The sequence below is a fragment of the Glossina fuscipes genome, unplaced genomic scaffold (assembly GCF_014805625.2).
Source record: "Glossina fuscipes isolate IAEA_lab_2018 unplaced genomic scaffold, Yale_Gfus_2 0, whole genome shotgun sequence".
In the NCBI taxonomy this organism is placed as follows: Eukaryota; Metazoa; Arthropoda; class Insecta; order Diptera; family Glossinidae; genus Glossina; species Glossina fuscipes.
The window spans coordinates 35492627-35517097 of record NW_023998414.1 but is presented as its reverse complement, the minus strand read 5'-3'; the positions used below and the strand labels follow the sequence as shown (position 1 = coordinate 35517097).

The window sequence follows — 24471 nt, the reverse complement described above, 5'->3', positions numbered from 1 at the left end:
CTACAAAAAAAAAAAACCAAAAAAAAAAACAAAAGCCAAACAGAACAGAAAAAGCGACAACAACTGCAGACAGTTCTGCTCGGCAGATTGCTAAAAGTACGCTACGCTTTGCTTTAACAGAAATTATACGCTTGTTTTTTTTTTTTTTGTTTTTACGTTTTTGCTGTTAAATTATGGAATCAAATATTGATGGCCATCCACGTTGTGTTTACTACAATAATAATAATAAAAAAAAGAATAAAAAAAGAAAAAAAAAAAAAAAAAAGCAAAAGAGAAATTCTAACAAAAACCAAAACAAAGCACAACTAGAAAAGTGAAAGGTAAAAAATATATACCATTACGAAAAAACAACAACAACAACAACAACAAGAACAAAAGGTAGCCAATGCTGTAGTTGATAATAATGATGCGGATGATTATACGCCGGCATAGAATGCAAATAGCATTTTATAATGATAATAACAATGTGAAAAAAAAAACAGCAACAACAACACACAACAACACACAACAACAATAACAAAGAAAAGAGAAAAAAGAAAAGATACACACACAAGCAAATAAGAAAGCTAGCTACGCTCGCCTAAAAACGAATCTTCGATGCCCGTTATCAATATAACTATGAAGCAAACAAAAATTCCATCAATTTTTTTTCATTTATGTTACTCTAATCGTTTACTAACCAATCGCTTTGGATTACTTAAAAAAAAAAAATGAAAAATAAAAAACTAGAGATCACTCACAGTTCAGATAAGCTATTAGACGTATCTCCTTCTAATAAAAGAGACTTTCATTATTTTTACCAAAATATGCACTTGGCTAGAAAAAGCAAAGGAAATCTCAACTCTATAACGACTACTAAGATAATCTATTTCTTATTCATATCATAGATCACAACCTGGCAAACACAATTATGTGAGTGGGCATTGGAAGGTAGATCTACTAAAAGGTGAAAAATAGAATAAAATTTATATTTGTATTAACTATCCAACAATATTGCTTGGCTATTTCCTTTGCGCCCTACATTTCGCAAGAATGCTAATAAGCTAATCGGATTTCGTATCTGAACAGCGTGTTTATTATACGGCAGAGTATGTTTTTAATAACTTACATCACCCAAATAAATCGTAATAACTTGTTGTATGTGTGTTTAATGTCACCCACCTTGTGATTTTACATTCGCGCTAATCTATCGCATTTTAACGGAATTTTATCTTCATCATATATGAAATTTATTTTAACTTTAAAGCATCGACTTCTACATGGATCATAATTTCCTTAGAAATTTCCTTGAGAAACATAGATATCTCTGAAAAACGATTCGATCAAATTGTGCTAAGGGCAAGCAAAACATGCCATCATACGCTATGTGCAGCATGTGCGGTGTCTGCCAGAATTAGACACCCACACCAAAAAAAAAGTGGCTCGATTCACGATAATAATAATAAGAGTAGAAGCTTAGAAGCATACATACATACCTATATACATATCTTCACCTTATAGTTCAGGATCTGTGTAAATAGAGTTTATTGCAGCAATGTTTGTGTAAAGAAGTGAAGAAGAGAAAAACCTTTGGATGGCAATAAAATCGACCTATAGCTAAAACTATATCGGTTCAATTCTTCCTAAGGAATGCATACATCCATTGAACAACGACTAGTTACATTAAGCTTTTTGTTCGTTCGTTACATTCTTTCAACTGTTTTTAAAGGTTGAAGAGAAAAATTCCAATATTTAGATCTCTAACGGAATAATATGACTCTAAAGCCGGTTTTGTTACATCGAGGGCGAAGAGGTTACTTCTTAGTGTTACAAACGTAGCGATAAATTCTTGTATCACCAAAATCAGAGTAGAGTGAGTGCACAAAAAAAAAAAATAATAAATAAATAAATAAAAAGAATATAAAAGACGAACCGGCTTTTTTAAGAAATTCCCACAACCATATATATATATATATATATGTATGTAGAATGTACACATGTGTAAGACAAAAATAACTGAGACGTCAACAATATACAAAAATCTTGCTATGTATGTATCATAGCGCGTATTAAGTGCACGCATATACATACGCGGGCATAAAAAGAAAAATCTCAACTGTTGCTTCCGTCAACAAAGCCCACAAAAAAAAAAAAAAAAAGGTTAAATCCAATAAACAGAATATGAAAAAATTATTACACACACACATATATACGTACATATATATATACGCATATTATATATATATATATATATATATATATATATATATTTATTTATATATATATATTTATACATGTTCACATGCATAACAACATGCAGAGAGTAAAGCAGCAACGTAAACATCAGCCACAACAGTCGGCAGTAAACACCCCCGCCTTCAATTATGCGATTGCTATAAAGTAGAACAAAAACGGAAAAAAAAAAAGAAGAGGAGAGCAAACTCACCCATAGAATATTACAGTAGTGGTGCAGTAGTTGTAAAGTAGTCATCAAAGTCCCTCACGACACATCAAAATAATATTATAACCAAATATCTGCTCTTCATCCTCCTCCTCCTCCTACTCCTTCTTCTTTTATCCTTTCTCTCTTACTACTTTTTTTTTTTTAATAACCTGACAAAAACACATACACACACACACACACCGCATATACTCGCGCGCGCCCGTGCCCATGATTACATCTATATGTATATATCTATACTATAATATTACATCTATATATATATATGCATATATATATATATATATATATATATATATATAGCATTCAACTCATACAATGGAAACCACATTTATTGTGTATATTATATGAATGTTTAGAGGGAGGTGTGAATTAAATGGATTTGTTTATGTATAGAAAATAACGTTTAAATAAAGTACTGCTGGTGCTGGTGCTAGCGCTGTTGTTGTTGCTGTTGCTGCTGCTGTTTTATCTACATACATATATACACACATTCCCTCGCATTCAACAGGTTAAAATATGAATTACCAAAGAATCACTAACAAAAAAAAAAAAAAAACGAATTAAAATAAAAGTAAAAAAGAAGGTAAAAGTGCAGCATGAAATATTGAAAAGAAATACAAACGAGAAAAAGTTTAAAGAAAGAAATTTCAATAGTAGTATTTTTTATTACGCAAACAAAATGACTAACCACGCATGCGCGCCGTAAATTCCTTCTTTCATTCATTCATTCATTCATCCTTTTTTTTAAATTATTTTTTTGATTAGTCGTAGACGATATGAAAGAACGATATGACAGAAGCGATTACGAGAAAGCAATAAACCGATACTTCACTATTATTATTAGTATTATTATTGAAATTGCCTTTAATTAAACGAATAGAAAAAGCTTATGAAATATTTATACCTTTCGTTAGAAATCTAGGACATATTACGGAATATGTTCCGTATGCATATGCTTTTCTTTCTTATATATAGCGCTCGAATGTTCCTTACTACACATCCCATACACCCCACACGCACACGGAATTTAAATTTCAATTATTATTTTGAAAACGTTAAACACTCAATTCTCGCTCATAAAAAATGAATATGAGATGCTTCATCATTTTAATAACTTCATCTAGAGAGAGAGAGAGAGAGAGAGAGGTGCGAGCTTTGCTTTGCATTATATAGCTTATGTTATATAGCTACTATACTACTATAGTTTACATTATATAGCTACTGCTAGTAGCGATAAAACGTTCGATTGGCGTAAACAATTTCATCAACAGATGTTAATATTTGTCTCACGCTTTATTTCATGTGAAAATTGCCGTTCAAACACACACATATAATCTTGAACATGTCTCAAACACTGTATGGCTAATTAATAGAGTGTAAGCTTTGATCAATGTCGATAGTTTAAAAAAAAAAAAAAAAATTACTCATCGAATTTTTATTTTTCACATTTTAAGCAATAGTTCTTTCAACTCCTACTATATCTATTATTTTATTTTCGATAAGCGCAACATCGTTGAATATGCATAAACAAGAGCCGTCGCTGTCGCTGTCGCCGTCGCCGCCGTTGCTCAAATATCAAATTAGCCGAATCATCGAATCATTATTAATATCAATCGAGCCCCAAGGGTTTAATTAACTTGAAACCGCCCCTTCTTTGTGGCAGCATATGACATCAGTTTCGTCTTATCATACGAAAGGCGCGAAAAACAATAAGTTGCGATAAAACATTTTGTGGATATTATAACGATGATCGACGATCAGCAGTAGAATAAGAAGATCGATCAGCCATAACGGCAAAGAGAGGTTTAAAGGGAATACATATCTGGCGAACGGATAAAGCTCTTTGACAAATAACGAAATCTCTTACAATTCGAATATTTTTCATTAACATGTAACAACATCAAGCGAAAGTCACATTACTTCAACTATTACACATTGATGATCTTTCTTACGTCATTCTGATCTTCTTATGTCATTTTCAGGGACTTTCTCTGTTAAACTATATCGAACGATATCACTGAAAATAATTTTCATGTTTTACTTTTATACCCTATTACTACTATTTGCGGTACAAGGATATTTTAAGTTTGTGCGAATGTATACAACACCCAGGAGGCTTTGAGATAGATCTACCTTTCATTATACTGATCGTTTCAAAATCGTTTTCTAAATCGATCGAAGCTTATTTCTTTCCCTCTGTTTCTCTTGTTTCTTTCTTCTTCAGCCTCTTCTTCCAGGCCGTCATTTTAAAGATATTTTGATGAAATTTCATTCACCGACCGAGGCCACTTTTTTACCAATGTCCCACATAGCATTTTATTCGAGAAGAATTGTACAGAGATATGTACTTTAAAGTATTTAATGGTGGGCCTGTAGTATTTTTACTTGTTTTGGTTGGTCCCCCCCCCCCCCCTCCATTCCTCAAAAATATGAAGTGACGCTCACATAGTAGACAATACTTAACCAAACTTTCAACAGACCTATCAGTTCTTTTAAGATGAGGTGATCATGGTCAATGGATTCCCCATCGCAGTCATCACATAAGAGAGAGCAAAACCATACCGATAAAGGAGAAAAGAACTTGTATATATAGATATGAAGTTTCATTTTTGATTGGGGGATTGCAGAGGAATGTAAATTCATAATGGAAGGAGGAATTGTAGATAATAAAATCTGATCCACGTTCAGGGACAATAATTGATTTTCATATATGTCGTCGTATAACAAAAGGTACGACAATCTCCGTTCGTTTGAAATACTGAATAACAGAAACTAAAAAAAGATCGATCAACTTGAATCTGAGCAGAAATTTCAGAGTTCCGAATAAGAAAAAATTGCACCTATATTGTATAGTTAAAATTGTGATGTCGAACATAGTCGTCTTCTAATCAATGTTTGAATGGTTTTTACGAGAATACAATATAGGTTTCAAAAATTTAATTTTCACAGATTCAACAAGTATCAATCCCATAATGGATAAGCTTCGAAGTAGACGAAAAATGACGGTTATCCGACCTAAAATTGGATGGCATATAAAAATGGTAAGAGTAAACCTGGTTAAGTCCATTTCGACTGATAAAAGTGCTTTTTGCAGAATGAATCAGTTACGCCAATGATTGTTGGAGATACCCATGTGTTCACTATGTTTGTGCTCATGACAGCAATAAAAACGTCTCGTATTAAACGATCGATAAATTTACTTCTATATATATGTATATATATATATCATTTGTTATAGATGGGCGCCAAAGTTTTTCGAATCGAATTTATCGATGAGACGAGACACACGACAACTTATGTATACCATATAAAGGAGTTTTTTTGCCATTTTTTTTTTTTTTTTTAAATAGATCAGCGAAAAAATATGGGAAGGAATATGATTGGGACATGAGAAATGGGTAAGCGTTTTTTGTGTGTATGTAATCCAAAAATAAACGAAACCAAATTAATTGCGAATGAATTAGGGGTCAACTTAATACTGCACACTTACCTTAAAAAGGGAGAGAGTGAAAGAGTGGAAGGAAAGAGAAATATTCGTGGTTTTATAATTAACTAACACCTGGGGATTTTTTCCAAGTTTCTGTTCTGCTTTTGCTCTGGATCGAATTTGCGCAAAAACCACAGTAGAAACGACATGTGTGTTTATAAGTGATTATTAAAACGCATACGGATGCATTTATCGCGCTATACAGTTGTGGGCAGGCAAATGAATTTTATTTTAATTACTCGCATGTTACCCTAGCCCTCCTTAAGCTTTAACTAAGCGTCCTTGGTATGGGGAAGCCTTGAAAACAGAAATGTATAAAGTTTTCGGGAAAACTCTTCGATTTTTGACTCCAAGTCCTACTTAAGATATGCATATCCAGATGTGTTATTCTACGTAATGTGTAAAGACGCTATTTCAACTCAAAATTGTAGAGCTACACACCTTGCATTCTGTTGATTTGTTTGCTCTAATTGGATTTTCGTATAGTACATCGCCTTGACATACTTAAGAATTCCGATCAAAGCGAATGCGCCATAACCATAATATTGCAGATCTCTCTCTGAATCAATTTTTCAAAATTTTACCAAATCATATATTGACACTTTCCGCATGGAGGAAGTAAAGAAATTCGCTACCCTATCGTATGATATAAATGTGTCGGAGAACCGTTCTCAAGAAAAATAAGCAAGCACGCGTATGCCTGTACATCGATCAGATACGAAACAACGTTTTTTTTGGTTATTGACATAAAAATGCAAAACATTGATCGAACACGCAATAAGCCATTGATTAAAGTGATGCCCTTCTTATGAATACATCGTGAATCACATTGCAATTCAGTTCAGAGCTGAAAAGTCACGATGATATCGTAATTAGTTGGTTTATGGTATCCGCTTTTCAGGTCAATTACATTAATTGCTCCTGCCGCTGTCTGGTAGTGATGGTACCGTCGTGTTGAATCAACCACCATAGTCCACTAACTTCCCCGGAGGCGTCATAGATATTTGGCTTTAGTAGTAGACGTTTATGGATTTTCTAATCTGAGACATGGCTTTTAGATTTCGAATATGATATCATATTCACTGTTTTCGAATAAAGTAACTTATATAAAGCGATTATTCATTTTTCTCTTCACACACTTTTCCGTCAAAAAGTTCGATTCACCGTAATATTCATTGAAAAAAGAATATCACACGCCATAGGGGGAGAAGAATTTCTTAGTGGCAACCAAACGGTAGACTACTGACTAGAACCACGCCGTATGGCCAATAAGCCTAACTTAAAGCGATGCAACTGAAAAAGTCGAAACTTAAGATTTCCGCAAGACGAACCAAGCGCTGATCATGGTCATAGTAGACAACAGTCAACTGTTGTTGACTTCATGCAAAAGCAATAGTCAAATATTGAAAGCCACTAGAAACAGTTCAATGAAAAACAGAATCGCTCAGCCATGTTTACGTTGTTTGAAATAAATTAATATCTTCAGAAGAGAGAGAGACCCCCGCACTTTTGGTACAAAGGGTTAAAATTTTGATCACAATTTATCTATGAATGGGGGAAAAAGCCCACAAGATTGAAGGAATGACAGTCCGGTATAGATATGTAAAAATTACTTGGGATGTTGTTCTCGTTATAAATATCTATGAAAAGTTGTAAAAAGTTCTACTAATAAATATACTGAGAAGAATATCTTAAAAAAGCAGCAGTGATACTTTAAATCCTTAAATCCATTTCTGATAGGAGGTGATATATTAAGTCAGGTGCGAATCTGTCCATGACATGTCTGCTAATGCCATAATTTTCGAGATGACATTAGGCATTATACTGGCATTATTCGTCACAAGAAACCCATTGCATATGAATTGAATTGGGCTCTTTGTGCGAGCGTTCCCAATATGGCGACCTATTCAAAAAAAATTGAACTTCACCATTTTTTTGTATATTATATTCTCGTCAAAACATATATTAAATATATAATATATAACTCAATAAGTTCGCAGGATAGCATGTTAATAATTTTGACATAGTAGCGCAATCAGCCATTATTTTGCAAGTTACAATTATTTTAGTTATGCTACTTTTTTTTTTTTTTTTTTTTGTGTCTTTCGTTATAGCGTCATTAAAACAACTGCAACTTGTAAGCTAATCGTCGAAGTGTCGTTAAGATGTTGACAAATTCTCTTTGATGAGTCTTGTACTATGTAAAAATCATATCGATAGGCATACTACTTACTACATGCGTATATGGTAAACTAAATACTTACGAAATGGGAATGGATCACATTTTCAATTCACTTCCACATATTTCATAAGTTTTTATAAAAAATAAGCTTTTATCCTGCAAGGCCTACTGTAGAGTGAGAATTAAAATCAGTTCAAAATAATGATTGGACCTATGAGTTTTTAATGTACGTCTATGTACATCATTCTCGTTTGAGCGTTTTGAGAACAAAGTGTAATGTATTGATTTTGATTTGCTGATTGTACGAGTACCCCTTCAAAAAGACGAAGACCTCGTAGCCTGTAGCACAATACGATCAAAAAACTGAAGCGTTATTATTGCGTGTCTTCTTGCAATTTTTCCCGCCTAAGCTCAAATTCACTAAGACCGCCCAAAAACTGATCAACTTGTATATGAAGAAAGCAAAGACACTGTGTACTTCCTTTCTTTTTTTTTTTTTTTTTTCTTAATTAAGACAATGTGAAGTATTACATGGGCATTGTAAAGATGATCGTAGAATGAATATAAAAGTATCTGACATGCTGTGAGTTTAGTTCGAGTTGAAAATTAAGCAGATATGAAACTTTATGAAAAAAACATTTAAAGGTAAAATTTTAAAATATTTTCATTAATTTTAAATGAATAAAAGGATGCATTCTATATGCAATATAGTCGGCTAAAATTGATCGCTCAGTATCGTGCGTCACTTACCTTAATGCAATTCTTTATGAATTAAAAATATAGGAAAAATTATACCTCCTATGGGATAACTGTTATGGGAATGCGTTCAAAACGTATGGTGCTGGCTGACATGGTCCAAATTTAACAATATTTATTTTCATTTTAGATTTGCTTTTCATAAAAATTCGGGAAGAGCCTTGAAGTAGTAGAACATACACCTACGTGATCCCATTTAGTATGGACCAATTTTCATCATAAATCTAAACCCTTTTGCTATACTCGTTTGTTCGCTTGCTTGCTTGTCATAAGCGCGATTGTATTGTATGTGAGAGAGAATTAAAAAAAAAAAAATAGGTCTAACCGATCTAATAATACCAAAACTTGGCGAATTTTGAAAATTTCTTCAAAATTTTCATACAAAACCCTTTTTAAAAATTAAACGCTTTATGTGGGTTCGTCTTATATATAGCGTTCATTACTCTGCCAAAGCACGTCAACGTAACGAATGTTGACAATAGATTGAATGGGAAAATGAATACATGAATAGACATCACACACAGGCACAAATGCTTACATTCGTTTAAAACAAAAGGTGATTCTGTTGTATGTCTTTCTAGGTATTACATACATTCATACAAACTGAATATTATGTAATCAAATCAAAGAAAATTCATTTCGGTAAACTAGAACCATATCAGTTCATATTTCGGGGCGACGCAAGCCATATAAGGATCACGATTATGAAAAGTTTATCATTACATGGCAGCGACATATAACTTTTACTATCTTATAATAAACGAAGGACTGCGTTATTAGGAGAAGTTGTACTGGGGGTCAGCGTTCCTCAACTATGATATTTTGTATTTGTTTGGAATCTTTACTCTTCCTTCGAAATTTTATGTTCAAGTTATGTATTTTAACCTGTAGAACCTGAAGGGACAAATAGGCGAACAAAGGAAGCAAGTAACCAACAGAGAGGCTGGCTCTGCTATAGAATAATAAGTTGATTCAGAATTTCAAGATAAAATCTGCAACAATTACATAATAATATCTGAACAAGTGAAAACATTATAGTGAATCACGGTCCTGCCCTATGCCACGCTACAGTTATTCACATAACGAATGACTTTTCAAAAGATGGCTTTATATAGCATAAGGTTTCGAAAAAAAATGGAACCATTTGCAATGATTGTTTATCGTTGGGCCAAAACACGTCAGCGTACTAAACTTCATTAAAATATCTCGAAAACTGCCGTCTGTAGGTGAAACTTAAGAAAATACAGACAGATGGAAAGGCAGACAATTTTCAGATAGATAGATGCATCTATCTCAAGTCCTTTTTTTTTTTTTGGTGTTACATACATTCGCACAAACTTAATAGACCCTTTCGTCACAAACGGCATAGGGTATAGCAGTGTTTATATTATTTGAGTCGATAAACTTTTTCTGTGAAACGTTAAACGTATACTTTTTATTCCCGTAATTTTATCAAATGGAAAAAAAAAACAAGAAAAAAATCGTAAGACGAGTTAAACATGCGGTTATTTATTTGGCCAACATACACACATTTATATAATCAGTGCAGCAGTAGCAAGCAGCAAGCGATGAAAATACTCAAGGAATAGCCAGCCAACGTATATAAATATGTTGATGCCACAACAAAGTGCATAGCGCGGCTGCAGAATATACAGAATATTACACTAAGGATTTCTGGTTGAGTAAGTTTCTGGCAAAACTGGTAATAATAAAAAAATACCCAAAAACGGAAAACGAAAATTAATTGAAAACAGGTAACAACTGTATATTCGTCTTGGGGACGAAATTTTAGTTTCTATTATCTTAAGATCCAAACGAAGTAATCATGATTTGCGATCTTAATAGCGACCGTGTCCACGCGGTCAGCAATCAAATGGGAAACTTTTTGTATTGAAACACGATACGAATTCATTAGTTAGCTTTCAAAATTTGATTTTTAGTTTTCAACTTTTCTTCTTCTTCTATACCTAATACCTATTCGTTCATACAAGTTTGCAGCTTTTACTCTGCTTTTTACCTCTGGCACGTACGGATTCACAAATTTTCAACTTTTCTTTGGCTCCGTATCTACGAACTGGGGGTTCACAAATTTGCAGCCTTTCTTCTTCTTCTATACCTGTTGCCTATGGGTTCACAAGTTTGCAGCTTCTCTTCCATTCTATACCTGTTGCCTATGGGTTCACAAGTTTGCAACTTTTCTTCCATTCTATAGCTGTTGCCTATGGGTTCACAAGTTTGCAGCTTCTCTTCCATTCTATCCCTGTTTCCTATGGGTTCACAAGTTTGAAGCTTCTCTTCCATTCTATACCTGTTGCCTATAGATTCAGAAGTTTGCAGCTTTTCTTCTTTTCCATGCCTATCGCCTATGTGTTCATTAGATCTCAGCTTTTACTCTCTTCTCTATACGTATGACCCATAGGTTCACAAGTTTGCAGCTTCTCTTCTGCTCAATACCTACGCCATGTGAGTTCACTAGCTTGCACTAGATTCTCTTGTGCGCTATCTAGCTATATCACCTATGGATTCAGAAGCCTATAGTTTCTCTTCTGCTCTATATATATCTGTCTATATGTGTTATTGTGTATGATTAAGTTTTGAATAAAACTTGATGTTCCGCAAATAATTAATCCATAAGCTTAGCAGCTTACTAACTCAAGGTGTTATTAGCTTACTTTCAAGTTAAATTTCTGATACCTTCGCAATCGTTATTGAGGATTTAGGAAATATTTAAATTAAATCGCAATCTTCTAATATTCACTACCGATGCATATACTTTGCAGGGTCTTCTGTATGTTACAAACTGTACGATCATTTCATGTATTCCCATGCCCATGCCCTATTGGTAAAAAAGAGAATAAGAGAGAAACAACAAAAAAAAAAAAAAAAAAAAAAAAAAAAAAAAAAAAAAAAAAAAAAAACAAATTCAACTTGACAAAAAAAAAAAGCATGTAAACAAGTCAAACATTCAGTTCAAAAACAAAGGAAACATAAATCAAAATAAAATCCATACATTAAACGTAGCATTCTTTTTAGCAAAGAACAGATAATATATAATAGAAGATAATAAATGATATATATATATGAATGTAAAGAAATGTTTTCAACAAAATAAATCAATATAAATATAAATCAAAATTAGGAAATTCAATCGTTAAAAATTCCGCGAGTCTTCGGCCATAGTCGAGAGACAGAATTTTGAAGATGGAAACGTTGAGCTCATTTAAGAAGATCGGCAAGACTTCCTCATAGCAAACGATAAGAAATACGAAAGGTATATTTTCAACTTTCTTGTCTCATACTTTAAACCGTAAAAACTTTATAATGTTACAAGGTCAACTATTAAATGCTTGGCAGCTACACTCTTTATCTCTATCTCAAAAACGATCGCTTCTTATTACCATTTACACTATATATAAATCTATATAATCTAAATTTTGCTTTAGTACTACTGTACGTACATATATATTAATACTTGTATGTCAAAACGATTAACTCCTTGAAGCCAGAAATAATGAAATGTTAATAAAATTTTTGAAAACCATATGTTTTGTTACGAGAAAAGATGTTTTTTCACATTATAATATTATTTCATTTTAAGTGCTTTACCTGCAGCATTTAAATTAAGATTTGCATTAAAGTATGAATTGATTTCTGTAATAAGTTATTTAATATTCAATGATAAGCTAAAAAAAAAAAAAAAAAAAAAAAGGTGTTCTTATCCGAAAATGAGGTTAATCGATTTGCCAAATGAAGCATTGAAATTTCATTATAGAATAATAAAAAGCATGCTAGAGCTTGCCGTACAAAGGTTTATTTTCGTGCTAAAGGGCTAATGTGGAGGAAATGCAAAAAAGTCGCACGCATATATTTAATTTGCAAATTTTTCAGAGATTCTTAGACAGAAATTTTAAAAATCGCAAATTTTTCTTTGTTCTTTTGTACCCAATCACCGAAGTATGAGGACTATGAGGATATTAATTTGGTCAAAATATTTGCAACGTCCAGAACGATGCTTCAGAGAACCCACAACGTATATATATATATACATATACATATTGTTAATCAGCATAAATTTCGGAATCGACTTAAGGATCTTCATGTGTCTGCCTGTGCAATGTCAATTGCAAACATTCTCCTTGACCGCACAAGTGAAGCTTGCATCGGCTTCAATTATGCCAGAAACATTAAACGGTCTTGCAAGTAGATTGGGGCCAAATTGATTGCAGGGCCCGCCTACAGTGCCCCATAAACTGAGACCATCTCTCATTTGTCGAAAGATATACAAAATATATCCTTTGGGCGATCCCGTAGTACACCTGCATCAAAGCAGAAAAAAATCAGTCAGCCTACCCATTATAAATAGCGTATCATAGATTAATTTTTTTTTTTTTTTTTAATATCCAGTTTCGAATTCAGAATGAACTTAGGCATTTCCTTCCTGTTCATGTGTCCATCTGTCCGTCTGCCAATTTGCTATTTAGTATCAGCTAAAACGAAGATATCATCTACAAACTTGCAAAAGAATTCTAAAATGACGGAAAACTCTCTTCAAAGAATACGGCTACAACGCCTACACGTCTGTGTAAGAAAAAACGGTGAACACCTTTGCTTTCCGCGTTTTTTGCTTTTGTACTTGTTGTTGTAGAGTGTTGGCACTTACACTATATAAGTTTTCACTTTTATTCCGTAAATAGATGATAGCGATGAGTATAAAACAGATTCGGTCACGACTGAATACATTTTTCTTACTTCTTTTAATTACATTTTCAATATAAAATGTGCTAGGGAGGGATTAGTCGTCAAAAGAATCGTCCGCTCTTAATCCCTTTCAATAACGTTCGTCGTTTGTGCAAATTTCATCAAAATATTTTGGAAATTTTTACGAACTGATAGGGTGAAGGCAAATATAAAAAAACAGACAGACAACCGGCAGAAAGGGACCCAGTTAAATCAATGCGGAAAACCATTATCGACTGCCCGATATAATAATAAAAAGAGAGATCACTTGAGGACGTTACTTACATCACCCTTTACCAAGAGAACCATGCAATGTATAGTTACTTAAGTATGTCATAAACCGATACCAATCACTTTTGCGCCTCTAAATAATTTATATAAGTTTTTGTACCAATACTTGCTACTGCAAGCTGTAAATTGATTGTTGAGGGCGTAGACTGGACCATATCTGCTATGCTGTTCTCAAATTTCCTATTAACAGTTGTTGCTTAATTATCTTTAATATTAAAAAGATATAATATAAGAGTAAGTGTAGCAGTGTACGTTATCGATAAAGAATAGTAATCGCAAATTTACACATTTCTTATCGTATCTGCTTGAGAGCAAGCCTTGTAGGGATCATCGAATTTTTACATTTCTGCGGATTTAATGGCATAGAGCCGAACTTTACAGCCCCCGACCCCCGTGGTCGGTGAACGCAGATTCGAGTAAAGTATCTGGGAGTGCTAACAGAAATACTACTAAAGAGGAATTTATTGTCAATTTTGGAATTAGTCTTGGATGGATCACATCCATTTTAAAATTTCATCTATCTACCTATCACAGTTAATTAATATTAGTTTGGGGAAAAAGAAATCCATTATTTTTTCGGTAGATGGCTGCACTAATAGATTTCTCATAAAGTATCGATCAAACAATTTCAGATTTATGCTCATTGGAAAGGTGACATTTCGCAGTAAAATAAATTCTTTTGCTATTTTTTGTTTGGTGCATTCAGTTGTGACTTACAGCGTGTTAAAAATGGAAGCGAACAAAGAGAAAATTCGGTACATTTTACAGTTTTTCTTTGACAAAGGCGAAAATGCAAGCCAGGCGGCTAAAATTGTGAATGGTGTTTAATGGTTCCGATACTGTAACAGCCAATTATGTGCAATTTTGGTTTCGTAGATTCCGTTCAGGAATTTTTGATGTTAAAGATGCACCTCGCACAGGTAGGCCGGTCGTCGAAAATGTCGATAAAATCGGAGAAATGATCGAAGTTGACCGGCATGTTAGCAGTCGTAACATCGCCCAGGAGCTAAAAATCGACCATAAAACAGTTTTAAACCATTTACACAAAGCTGGATTCAAAAGGAAGCTCGATGTTTGGGTGCCTCACCAATTAACAGAAAAAAACATGATGGATCGAATTTCCATCTGCGAAGCCTTGGCCAAACGGAATCAGATAGACCCATTTCTTAAACGGATGGTGACTGGAGATGAGGAATGGATCACATACGATAACCCTGTGCCAAAACGATCGTGGTCAAAGAGCGGTGAAGCACCTCAAACGGCCAGGAAGGTTTTGCTATGCATTTGGTGGGACTGGAAGGGGATTATTTATTATGAGTTGCTTCCATATGGCCAAACGCTAAATTCTGATCTCTACTGCCAACAACTGGACCGTTTGAAGATAGCGATTGACCAGAAACGGCCAGAATTGGCCTACAGGAGAGGTGTCGTGTTCCACCAGGACAACGCTAGGTCACACACAACTACAGTGACTCGCCAGAAATTTCGGGAGCTTGATTGGGAAGTTTTAATGCATCCGCCATACAGTCCGGACTTTGCACCAAGCGATTATCATCTTTTTCTTGCATTGCAAAATTTCTTTAATGATAAAAAATTGGAATCTAGGGAGGATTGTGGAAATCGACTAATAGAGTTTTTTGCAAATAGAGACCAGGACTTCTATGAGAGAGGCATTTTGAAGTTACCTTTAAAATGGCAACAAATCGTACAACAAAACGGTGCATATTTGACCCAAATCGGACAATCCGAAGCATGTTAAATAAAGTCCTGAAGTTCATATAAAAATAATCGATTTCTTTTTCCCCAAACTAATATGTATACATATATATATATATATATATATATATATATATATGTATATAAGAGAGATGATTTGACTTTCTCATTAGTTGTTGCGGTCAGAAGCATCCCAAAGGTTTGAAAAATAGAAAGTACTTGCTTGCTCAACTCAATTATTTTGGTTCACATTTGATTCACACTTCGAAGGAACTGCCCCAGACAAATGCTATGCTCATTCAAGCAGTGCCAATGTATCCTGTTATGATTTTCAAAATGTCTAGTTTCGCGTCATCAAAACATTTAGATTCACTTTTTATTATACTAATCGGTTAAGAATCTTGTTTTCTAAACTCTGTCTCTCCGACTGTCCCGATGTCGGCTCATCTTTTCTTTTTTTTGTTTTCTTTGTTCAACGTACTGTCGCAGTTCCCGCAAGGCAGATTCCTTTTGAATGAGTCATAATGGGAGACTATTTTCCAAAAATATCGGCACGAAAGAGCTTAGGATACCTAGGGATTTTCTCCAACCGTGACTAGCAAAGCAAATATTTAAAGAGAAAACTAATGATAAAAGATGCTAAAAAAAAAAGAAGAAAAATGCAAGCATCCGATAAAAAATCAATGATAGCTGAACATGCGAGCAATAAATATGTGTTTAACACATTATTAAACTTTGGAGCGTTACGGCGGATATTGCATTTTTAAATATATAGAGCGAAAAATGTAATTTATTATTTTACATTATATATTATGCAATCTAATTATGCTTTCATCATAAAATAAGGTAAAGCTTATTCAACTTATTCTTGAGTTCTATGCAATTTGAAAGCTTTCCTCTTCTACTAAGAGAAAGTGTTTAGTGTTTTGATTTCAAATTAAATTATCAATTGCTCTTATATGGAACACCTGAATTTAACATTTCATCGGCGCCTCTGAAAACCATGTCTGAATGGTTAAAATTGTCGTCATTTTTAAATGAAAATATTATAAAATATTGTTTAAATTTTTCATTATATTAAAGAAAAAGAATAAGAAGAAGAAAAGAAGAAAGTACGGTTTATTTTTTATCCTTGGAAACCCCCACGTAACCCCTTCAGTTGAATCATTTTCTTTCAAATTTAATTCCGCTAAGATCGACGCCTAAACGAAATATAACAAGTGTAGTCTAATCTGACGTCATGCACTGCAAATGGCGAAAAAAGAAAACAAAAGCAAGTATTAACTCTACGAATACCTTACCTAGAATTTTGTGTATCCTACATTGCCTATATCCTGTAAGAGTTGATATCGTATCGGTTTTTTGTTCGTTGCAAGGTTATTGCTTTTATCGACAAGCTGATCAAAATAATGGTGCCCCAACACCCTACGAGCACATTATAGATAACAAAGAGAAGATAAGGATTCAACTACCTTTCATTATGTCAATCGATTTAAGCATGTCTCTCCGTCCGTCCATCCGTGTGTCTATGGTCTTCTCATATATAAAATCTCCCCTCAATACCTCACAATTCGACATGTTGTTGTAGGATATTAAATATGGATTGGTTTACGATCATTCTGCATACAGAGTTGTATTTCTCGACAAAAAGAATGATTACAATTAATATGTTTTCATTTTAAATGAAACGGCAAGATTTGAAAGCGGTTGGGTTTATATTTTCGAAGACCCTCCCCCCATAAAACGGAGTGCACCTTGCAGTATTTTGCAATGTAGCTGGTCCACACTAGTAATTTGATATACAAACTTATTGCATTAAGTAAACGAACCATCGAAATCTATATTCCGGATCCCTTCTTACAAAGCCGTTCTTATGAATTTTAGGACTTAAGTTGAAAAAACTGACAAATTATTTAACATAAAAAAAAATAATAATAATAATTGGAGCTAGTCTTTCATTTTGAGTCTCCTATCATCATCATGTCAAGATTTTCAGGAAAAATCAGTGGGGGATGATTAAGATACAATCTTTTTTAACAAAACGTAATGAAAACTTATATCGGATGAATTGATGGATTTAACATATTTAATGATGGTCCCCCCTTCCCAACTATAACACTGTAACTTGTTTATATATAGCTTTGCCAAAGTTTTGCAGTAAATTCTATTCCAATATCGGGGACAAAGTGTGCGCTTTATTGAGGAAAATGTCTTGAATTTTTGAGTACATTTTTTACATCCATTTTTTTATCATTCCGCTTTGCAATGCCAGGAAACGCTCCTATGTAAGATACGTAAAGCATAAAACATATATGAAATTTTGAGTCAATTTAATGATGTTGGTCTGATCGATCCAACCGATCATTGTTATAATGCCTGAAAAAAGCGAAAATAAGGCGAAAAACTGCAACTTTTCACACCTACGATGATTCTAGGCAAATAATTTCGAAAAAAAAAACTCAACAATCGCAGAATGGCCGAAGTCTTTATGAAGAGAGCGTAAGGTGAGTGCTTTTGTTTAGCATAAAAATGACAGGAATCCCGAGAATAACTCAACATTTCCCCATCTCAGCAGATCCTTTTTTTTCTCAGCATTTCGTTGAGAGCCGATACCCTTCGTTTTTGCCAACAATCAATTGTTTCACAATATTTGTCACGTCAATAACACAATGACAAGCAAAAGCTTAAGCTAAACGTTTTCTTCTCAACCTTTCTCTGCAACCTATGCAAGGATTATAAAATAGTGGAAAGGAAAACTTTATTGTTATGGCTTTAATTACAATGAGAACTTGCTATAAAGAACCCGGAGCCATATATGAAAACGAACTTAGACGAACCCGGAGAAACTCAGTGGTTGCATGTGTTTTGATCAGCAACATCTATTAGTGAAAATGATGAAGTAATGCGTGGTTAAATTGGATGATTTTGACCTCTCTCTACGTAAAGTAACAATTTTCTATTTACTATTATTGAGTTACCCAGTGTGAATTGACGCTAATCCTGGTACGCCAAAACTGCATTTCCAGCATTCATTACCTTTGTTGTTTGATTTGAAAAAATCTGCTGCCGAAGTCTATCATCACAAACGCTTTTAGAAAAGCTTATGGTAATGCTGCTTCATCATATTTCAATGACACAAGTAGCGATCTGGGGGTCCAAAAAAAATTCGACGACAATAGATTTCACAAGTTTTTGTATGAAAATCCAGCTCAAACTCTCAAATAACTTTCGAACAATTTAGCAGTAAATGAATCAACCGTTTCTAGTTACATGTTAACATGCGATAGTAAAGATGCAAAAGGAGGACAAATAGCTACCATCAGTATTGACCAAAAATGTCTTTCCAATATCGCGGTTGCGTTACCAGCCAGGCAGCAAAAGACTTTTCTGCGGCGTATTACGACTGACGATGAAAATTGGCTCTACTCGGGACAATCGCAATCGCAAAAAATCGTGAATTAGTCGAGGAGAGCCATTCACATCGATACCGAAGCGGAATATTCTTAGAGATAAAGTTTCGCTATGCATATGGCAGGATTAAGGAGTAAGGTATAGTTTCTTGCGCGTTACTTAAACCAAATGAATCCGTTACTGTAGATATTGGCCGATGTCAATTGAATAAATTGAACGATGTACTGCGGTAAAGAAGAAGAGCAGCAATGGCAGCAAAGTCATTCTCTTGCGTGACAACGGCCAACCATATGCGGGAAGACTTGTCAAGGACAACATAAACTGAAAGTTCTGCCGCACTCACTGCGCACTAAACAGACATAGCTCTTTCTAATTACCACGTATCCAGATCGATATACCAGGGCTTGACTGGCACGCCATTTCGAAATGGTAAAGAAGTGCGAAAATGAATCGATGATTGAGAAATGGATCGCTACAAAATCAATATCGGTTGGTGGCAAAAAAAAGTTCTCGAAAACGATCGAAAATATTTTGATTAATATTAAGTGAAAAAAACGATTAGAATACATGCAAGCACCTATTATATTTAAGCTTTGAAAAAACTATGCCGTGTGCAGAAGTAACGCGGGATAAGTTAAACCGCTTGCAAATGGAATAACACCACTTTGTCTTGCGAAACTCGATAAATAATTAATTCAATACAAGATATATTCATTGCATAGTGTAGTCCGTCCTTGCATTTTGATTTTAAATAAGAGGCGAAGGGCATGAAAAAATTATATAGATCTGAAAATTTAATCATTAGGAAAGGAAGGAAGAAAGAAAGACAGAAAGAAAGAAAGTAAGTATGGGAATCTTGCGTTAAGAGAATATTCGAAAGTACAAAATGAGAGAGCCAATAACACGATTAAAGACGATTAAAATTATTATGCTTTGCATATGCAAAATATACTGCATTTAAAGCAAATCTAAATGGGGAATGGCAGAAAAAGCAACGAACAAAATATATATAACATAAGCATAAACAAGAAACAAAGGGAAAATCGCTCTCCTTCTTTTTAAAGCAAAATTTTTTTTTGTGTTAACGTATTCATTATATATTATTATTACTCTGCTGGTTGATTATTATTTATCAATGAAAATGACATTGACATTGAATCAAACACACCATGATAAAAACATGAATGATAAACGAATAAAAAAAAAATTTCAGAAAAGCAACAAACAAAAAAAAAATAAATAAATAAATAAATAAAAAATGAAAAAAAAAAAAAAGAAACAAAACAGCATAATACATAATGATTATTATATAAATATATATTGCAAATATAAGGTACATTTATGCATATGTATGTATGTATGTTATTATGTATGTATGTATGTATGTATGTATGTATGGTATGTATATGGTTGCATGCATATATATAGATGTATGTTTGTATTGAAATGATACGGACAATAAGGAAAATAAAAAAAAGCACGTGGTATTATTTGATTTTATTTTATTTTCATTGTAGTTCTAATTATTTATTTATTTATTTATTTATATATTCATTATTGGATACATAATACATGGAATGGATGCGAGTGAGAGGTGTAACTTGCTTACCTAATGAACAAAAAAAATTTGGAAAATTGCTTCAGAATTAGATGGAAAGAAAGTAAAAACATTGTAACATAGTAAATATACTCTACACTACTACACCAATCTATAATTATTCATATAATGACTTTTTAAAATATGACATTATATATATAGGATGTTATGGGACGAAAAAGTGATTCAAAATCCATCATAGCCTTGCATCAAATTTCATTAGAATATTTCAGAAATTACAGCCTATTGCTTGGTTGAACATAAGAAAGCAAGACGGACAAAGGGACAGACAAGCTGAATTCGGATTCAGAAAGTGATATTTCATCGATCGGTGTAATGAAGGTTGGGTCTAGCGCATAAGCCCTACTGGTTGTTGCATGCGTCCGCATAAACTTAATATATCCTTATATCATAAATGGAGGATAACTGATTCACTAGATCCTTACAACTATTTATTAACTTCTTTGTCGTTAACTTCCTTTTAATCTACCTACATACTATGGTGATCTCCCTTTAGTTATTTTGACCGAACCATTCTCTTGTCGCACAAAGAGTAAAGAAATTTCAAAGCATAGTATAAGAAATACTCAAGTCATGGAAATTTCATTTCAGAGTGGATTTCTTTGATCATATATACCTTCACTTAATGATCGTGATTATGTGACGATTGTTTCACAATATGGCACCTTACGGTGAATCGATATTGATGTATCAAAACTTCATCAAAATTATATCAAAAGTTTCGACCTAATAGGTCAAGCGCACATACATGCAATTACGTGCAATTTGGTGTCATGAGGTATTGCTGTTCCCAGGAAAAAGGTCTTTAAGAAATTATCACCGCTCACCACTAAATAACCTGCATCACCCTAAGTTTATTCATATAACGACGACTTGTCAAAATAAGATATTACAAAGGAAGTGATCCGATCCGAATCATTTTCATTAGCATTTATCCTTGGACCAAAACCAAAACCAGTGTAGATTGAACACAAGCAAAGCATGGAGGATAGGCGAACAGAAAAGCTTAGAGTTACTTTCTGGCATCGACCAAAACCGTAATAGAGGGGGGGCGTCGCCTATCTCTCAAAAAGTGTCTCTTTCTGGGTGTCTTGCATACATACGCACAAACTTAAAATACTTTTCTTGCACCACAAACGGTGTAGATTATAAAAAGTTAAAAAAAAAAAAGTTAATTTTTCTGGATAAAATGTTGACATGTATCGTAATTTTGAAGTTGAAAAAAAACAACTGACAGAAAGACAAGATTAGGTTGATTTCACTTTTTACACTTATTAAGAATTCGATAGCTTCAAAAGACTCGTTAAAGTAGATATATACTTGATCAGTGATCAGTCAGTGATTAATATTCGCTTGGTCGCAAAAATGGAAATGCAGCGTGTGAGGTAAACAAATTTGGCATTGAATTGGGTGAAAATCAGTTTAAGGATACGCCTACAGTAAAACGTCAACGGCGCACATGTCTGCCTTCCGGTCTTTTTTGCCCATCACTCGTAGAATACAATAGACAATAAAATAAAAATTTTTAAATCCAATATCGTAGAAAAAGTGGAAAAAATCAATCACGCCCATCATTCGCTAAATAGAGATAGAAAAAAATATGTAAAATTTTTTTTTTTTTTTTTTTTTTTTTTAATTAGAATTATTGGTGTTGGGTATAAAAGATTCGGTCCCAATCGAACATAAACGTTTTACATGGTTATATGGCAGATGGTTTTTTTTGGCGAATATATGAAAGTTTAAATATGCTAGGCTAGCACCAAAAAAAAAAAAAAAAAAAATAGTTAGATTCCCGTTTGCATGTGTGAAATGAGGATAAAAAACGTGTACAAACAATTGTAACGACAATTAACGCTGCTTTGAAGGGCGGTGAAGTGGCGGTTATTAGCGATGTCGTTGTTGGGAATAATGGATAAAAAAAAAACTTCAAGGAAAATGTGAACGGAATAAATTTAAAAGTGAAAAGCATGTAAAATATATAATCGCACTTACCGCATTTTGCTGTTGCTGCTGTTGCTGTTGCTGTTGTAACTGAGCAGCTGCATTAGCATCCAGTTGACCTTGATTGGCGGCTGAATACCACCACTGGGAACCTGGCACCGCAGCGGCGGCGGCTGCCTGTGCCATATTCAAACGATAATCGTACGCTGGTGTACCGGCCGCGTTTGAGGTGGCGACCACCTGGGCCATTGTGGTCGCTGGATTTGGGAAACTACTGGCCATTTTATACGTGAATAACTGCTGTGTACCGACACCGGACGTCGTATTGGCGTTATTCTGATGGGCTTGCTGTTGATTCTGTTGGACGACAACTTGTTGATGTTGCTGCTGTTGCTGCTGCTGTTGCAATTGTTGTTGCTGCTGTACAGCAGCGGCTGCGGCAGCGGCTTGTTGTTGTTGCTGGGCAACCAATTGTTGCTGATATTGTTGAAGAGTTTGCTGATCAATTGATGGTTGTTGTTGTTGCAGGTGTTGTTGGTGTTGTGTAGCAGCCGCAGCGAGCGCCGCACTAGGCCACCATATGGCAGCTTCGGCAGCAGTCGCTGGGCGTTGACCCCAAGCGCTGTGTTCTGACATATTTATTGTTGTAATTTTGTATTTGTTACTTTTTGAGGTATTATTTATTACGTATCGATTGCTGTATATTTGCACCAAAGGCAAATAAACAGTTTACGCGTTTAATATTTCTATTCTAACAAAATTCTCGCGTTAATAATATAACAATAAATCTAAAGTTATTTATTATGTTGTTATGATTTTTGTTTTAAAAAATACAGCCATTTTTTTTTTGTAATAAAATATTTATATTTTCTCTTTTTAATGTTAAGAAGACGTTCTCACTTGTTTTCCATATGTAGTATGCACGTGTATATAGTAAACGAATTCCTTAGCAATTCCATGAATATATTAATAAATAACATAATCGAGACTACTGCTGCTCTCCTATTAGTAAAAGACGTCGGTAATAAGTTTTTTATTATTATTTTAAAAGTTTTTGAGTTCAATGATATTTCCCGTCTTTCTAGCATTGGTTTTAATTTTCTAATGTTTCAAAAAACAAAAAAAAAAAAGGAAATAAACATTTTTCAATTAAATTATCTATTTTTTTTTTTTTTTTTTCGATATGTTGTTATACCATGTACCACCGCGTCTTGCCATTCAATTCAATTGATAAACACCCGAAACTATGAAATCAATATCTTAAACATTGAATAATATATGCAACGCATATATATACTCAAGCAAATGCTTGTGAAACGATTTAATCGCAAGCTAACATATAGAATTCGACATTGGATGTAATCGATATCATCTATCCTGTGTCCTTTCAATTTTCCTGCAATAACCACCAAAGGCTTACGCTTCGTCGACAAGGTGATCTAAAGAGAATATCTTTCGCAAATTTTCATCTGGGGAAGAAGATTGACTTTATATAAAATTTCCTATGAAAATATTTCCATAGAATAGAATAACGAAGAGTAGCGGTGCTCCGGTTTGAATAGAGCGGAAAAGAGCACGCATTTAAATTTCCAAATTTTGAGAGAAGAAGAAAAGCATTTTCTTTTATTTTTCATATTTTACATATATCTCTCATAGATGCACATATACATACATATATATATATATACATAGAAACACATACATTTAATTTGTATTTCATTTTCAACGGATATAAAAAGCAAAGCCACACACCACTTCTCATCCATTATCAAAAATTTTGATCGGAATGACAATTTGTTTCAAAATGTGTTTTCAAAATCTTCTCCAAAAAAAAAAATAAATAAATAAATAAAAAAAATATCCAACAACATTTCAACTTTATTACTTTT

At 33.7% G+C, this 24471-nt stretch overlaps 1 protein-coding gene across 1 annotated transcript in view; it reads right to left on the bottom strand.

The window, feature by feature from the left end:
- Positions 1 to 24192, bottom strand: part of LOC119637054 (high mobility group protein DSP1) — a 53143-nt gene extending 28951 nt beyond the window's left edge. Inside the window, 2 exon segments of the mRNA XM_038032869.1 lie at positions 130 to 163; positions 22634 to 24192. Of these exon segments, the coding sequence (XP_037888797.1) occupies positions 130 to 163; positions 22634 to 23218 (619 nt within the window). The 5' untranslated portion in view covers positions 23219 to 24192.
- Positions 24193 to 24471: the final 279 nt, after the last annotated feature.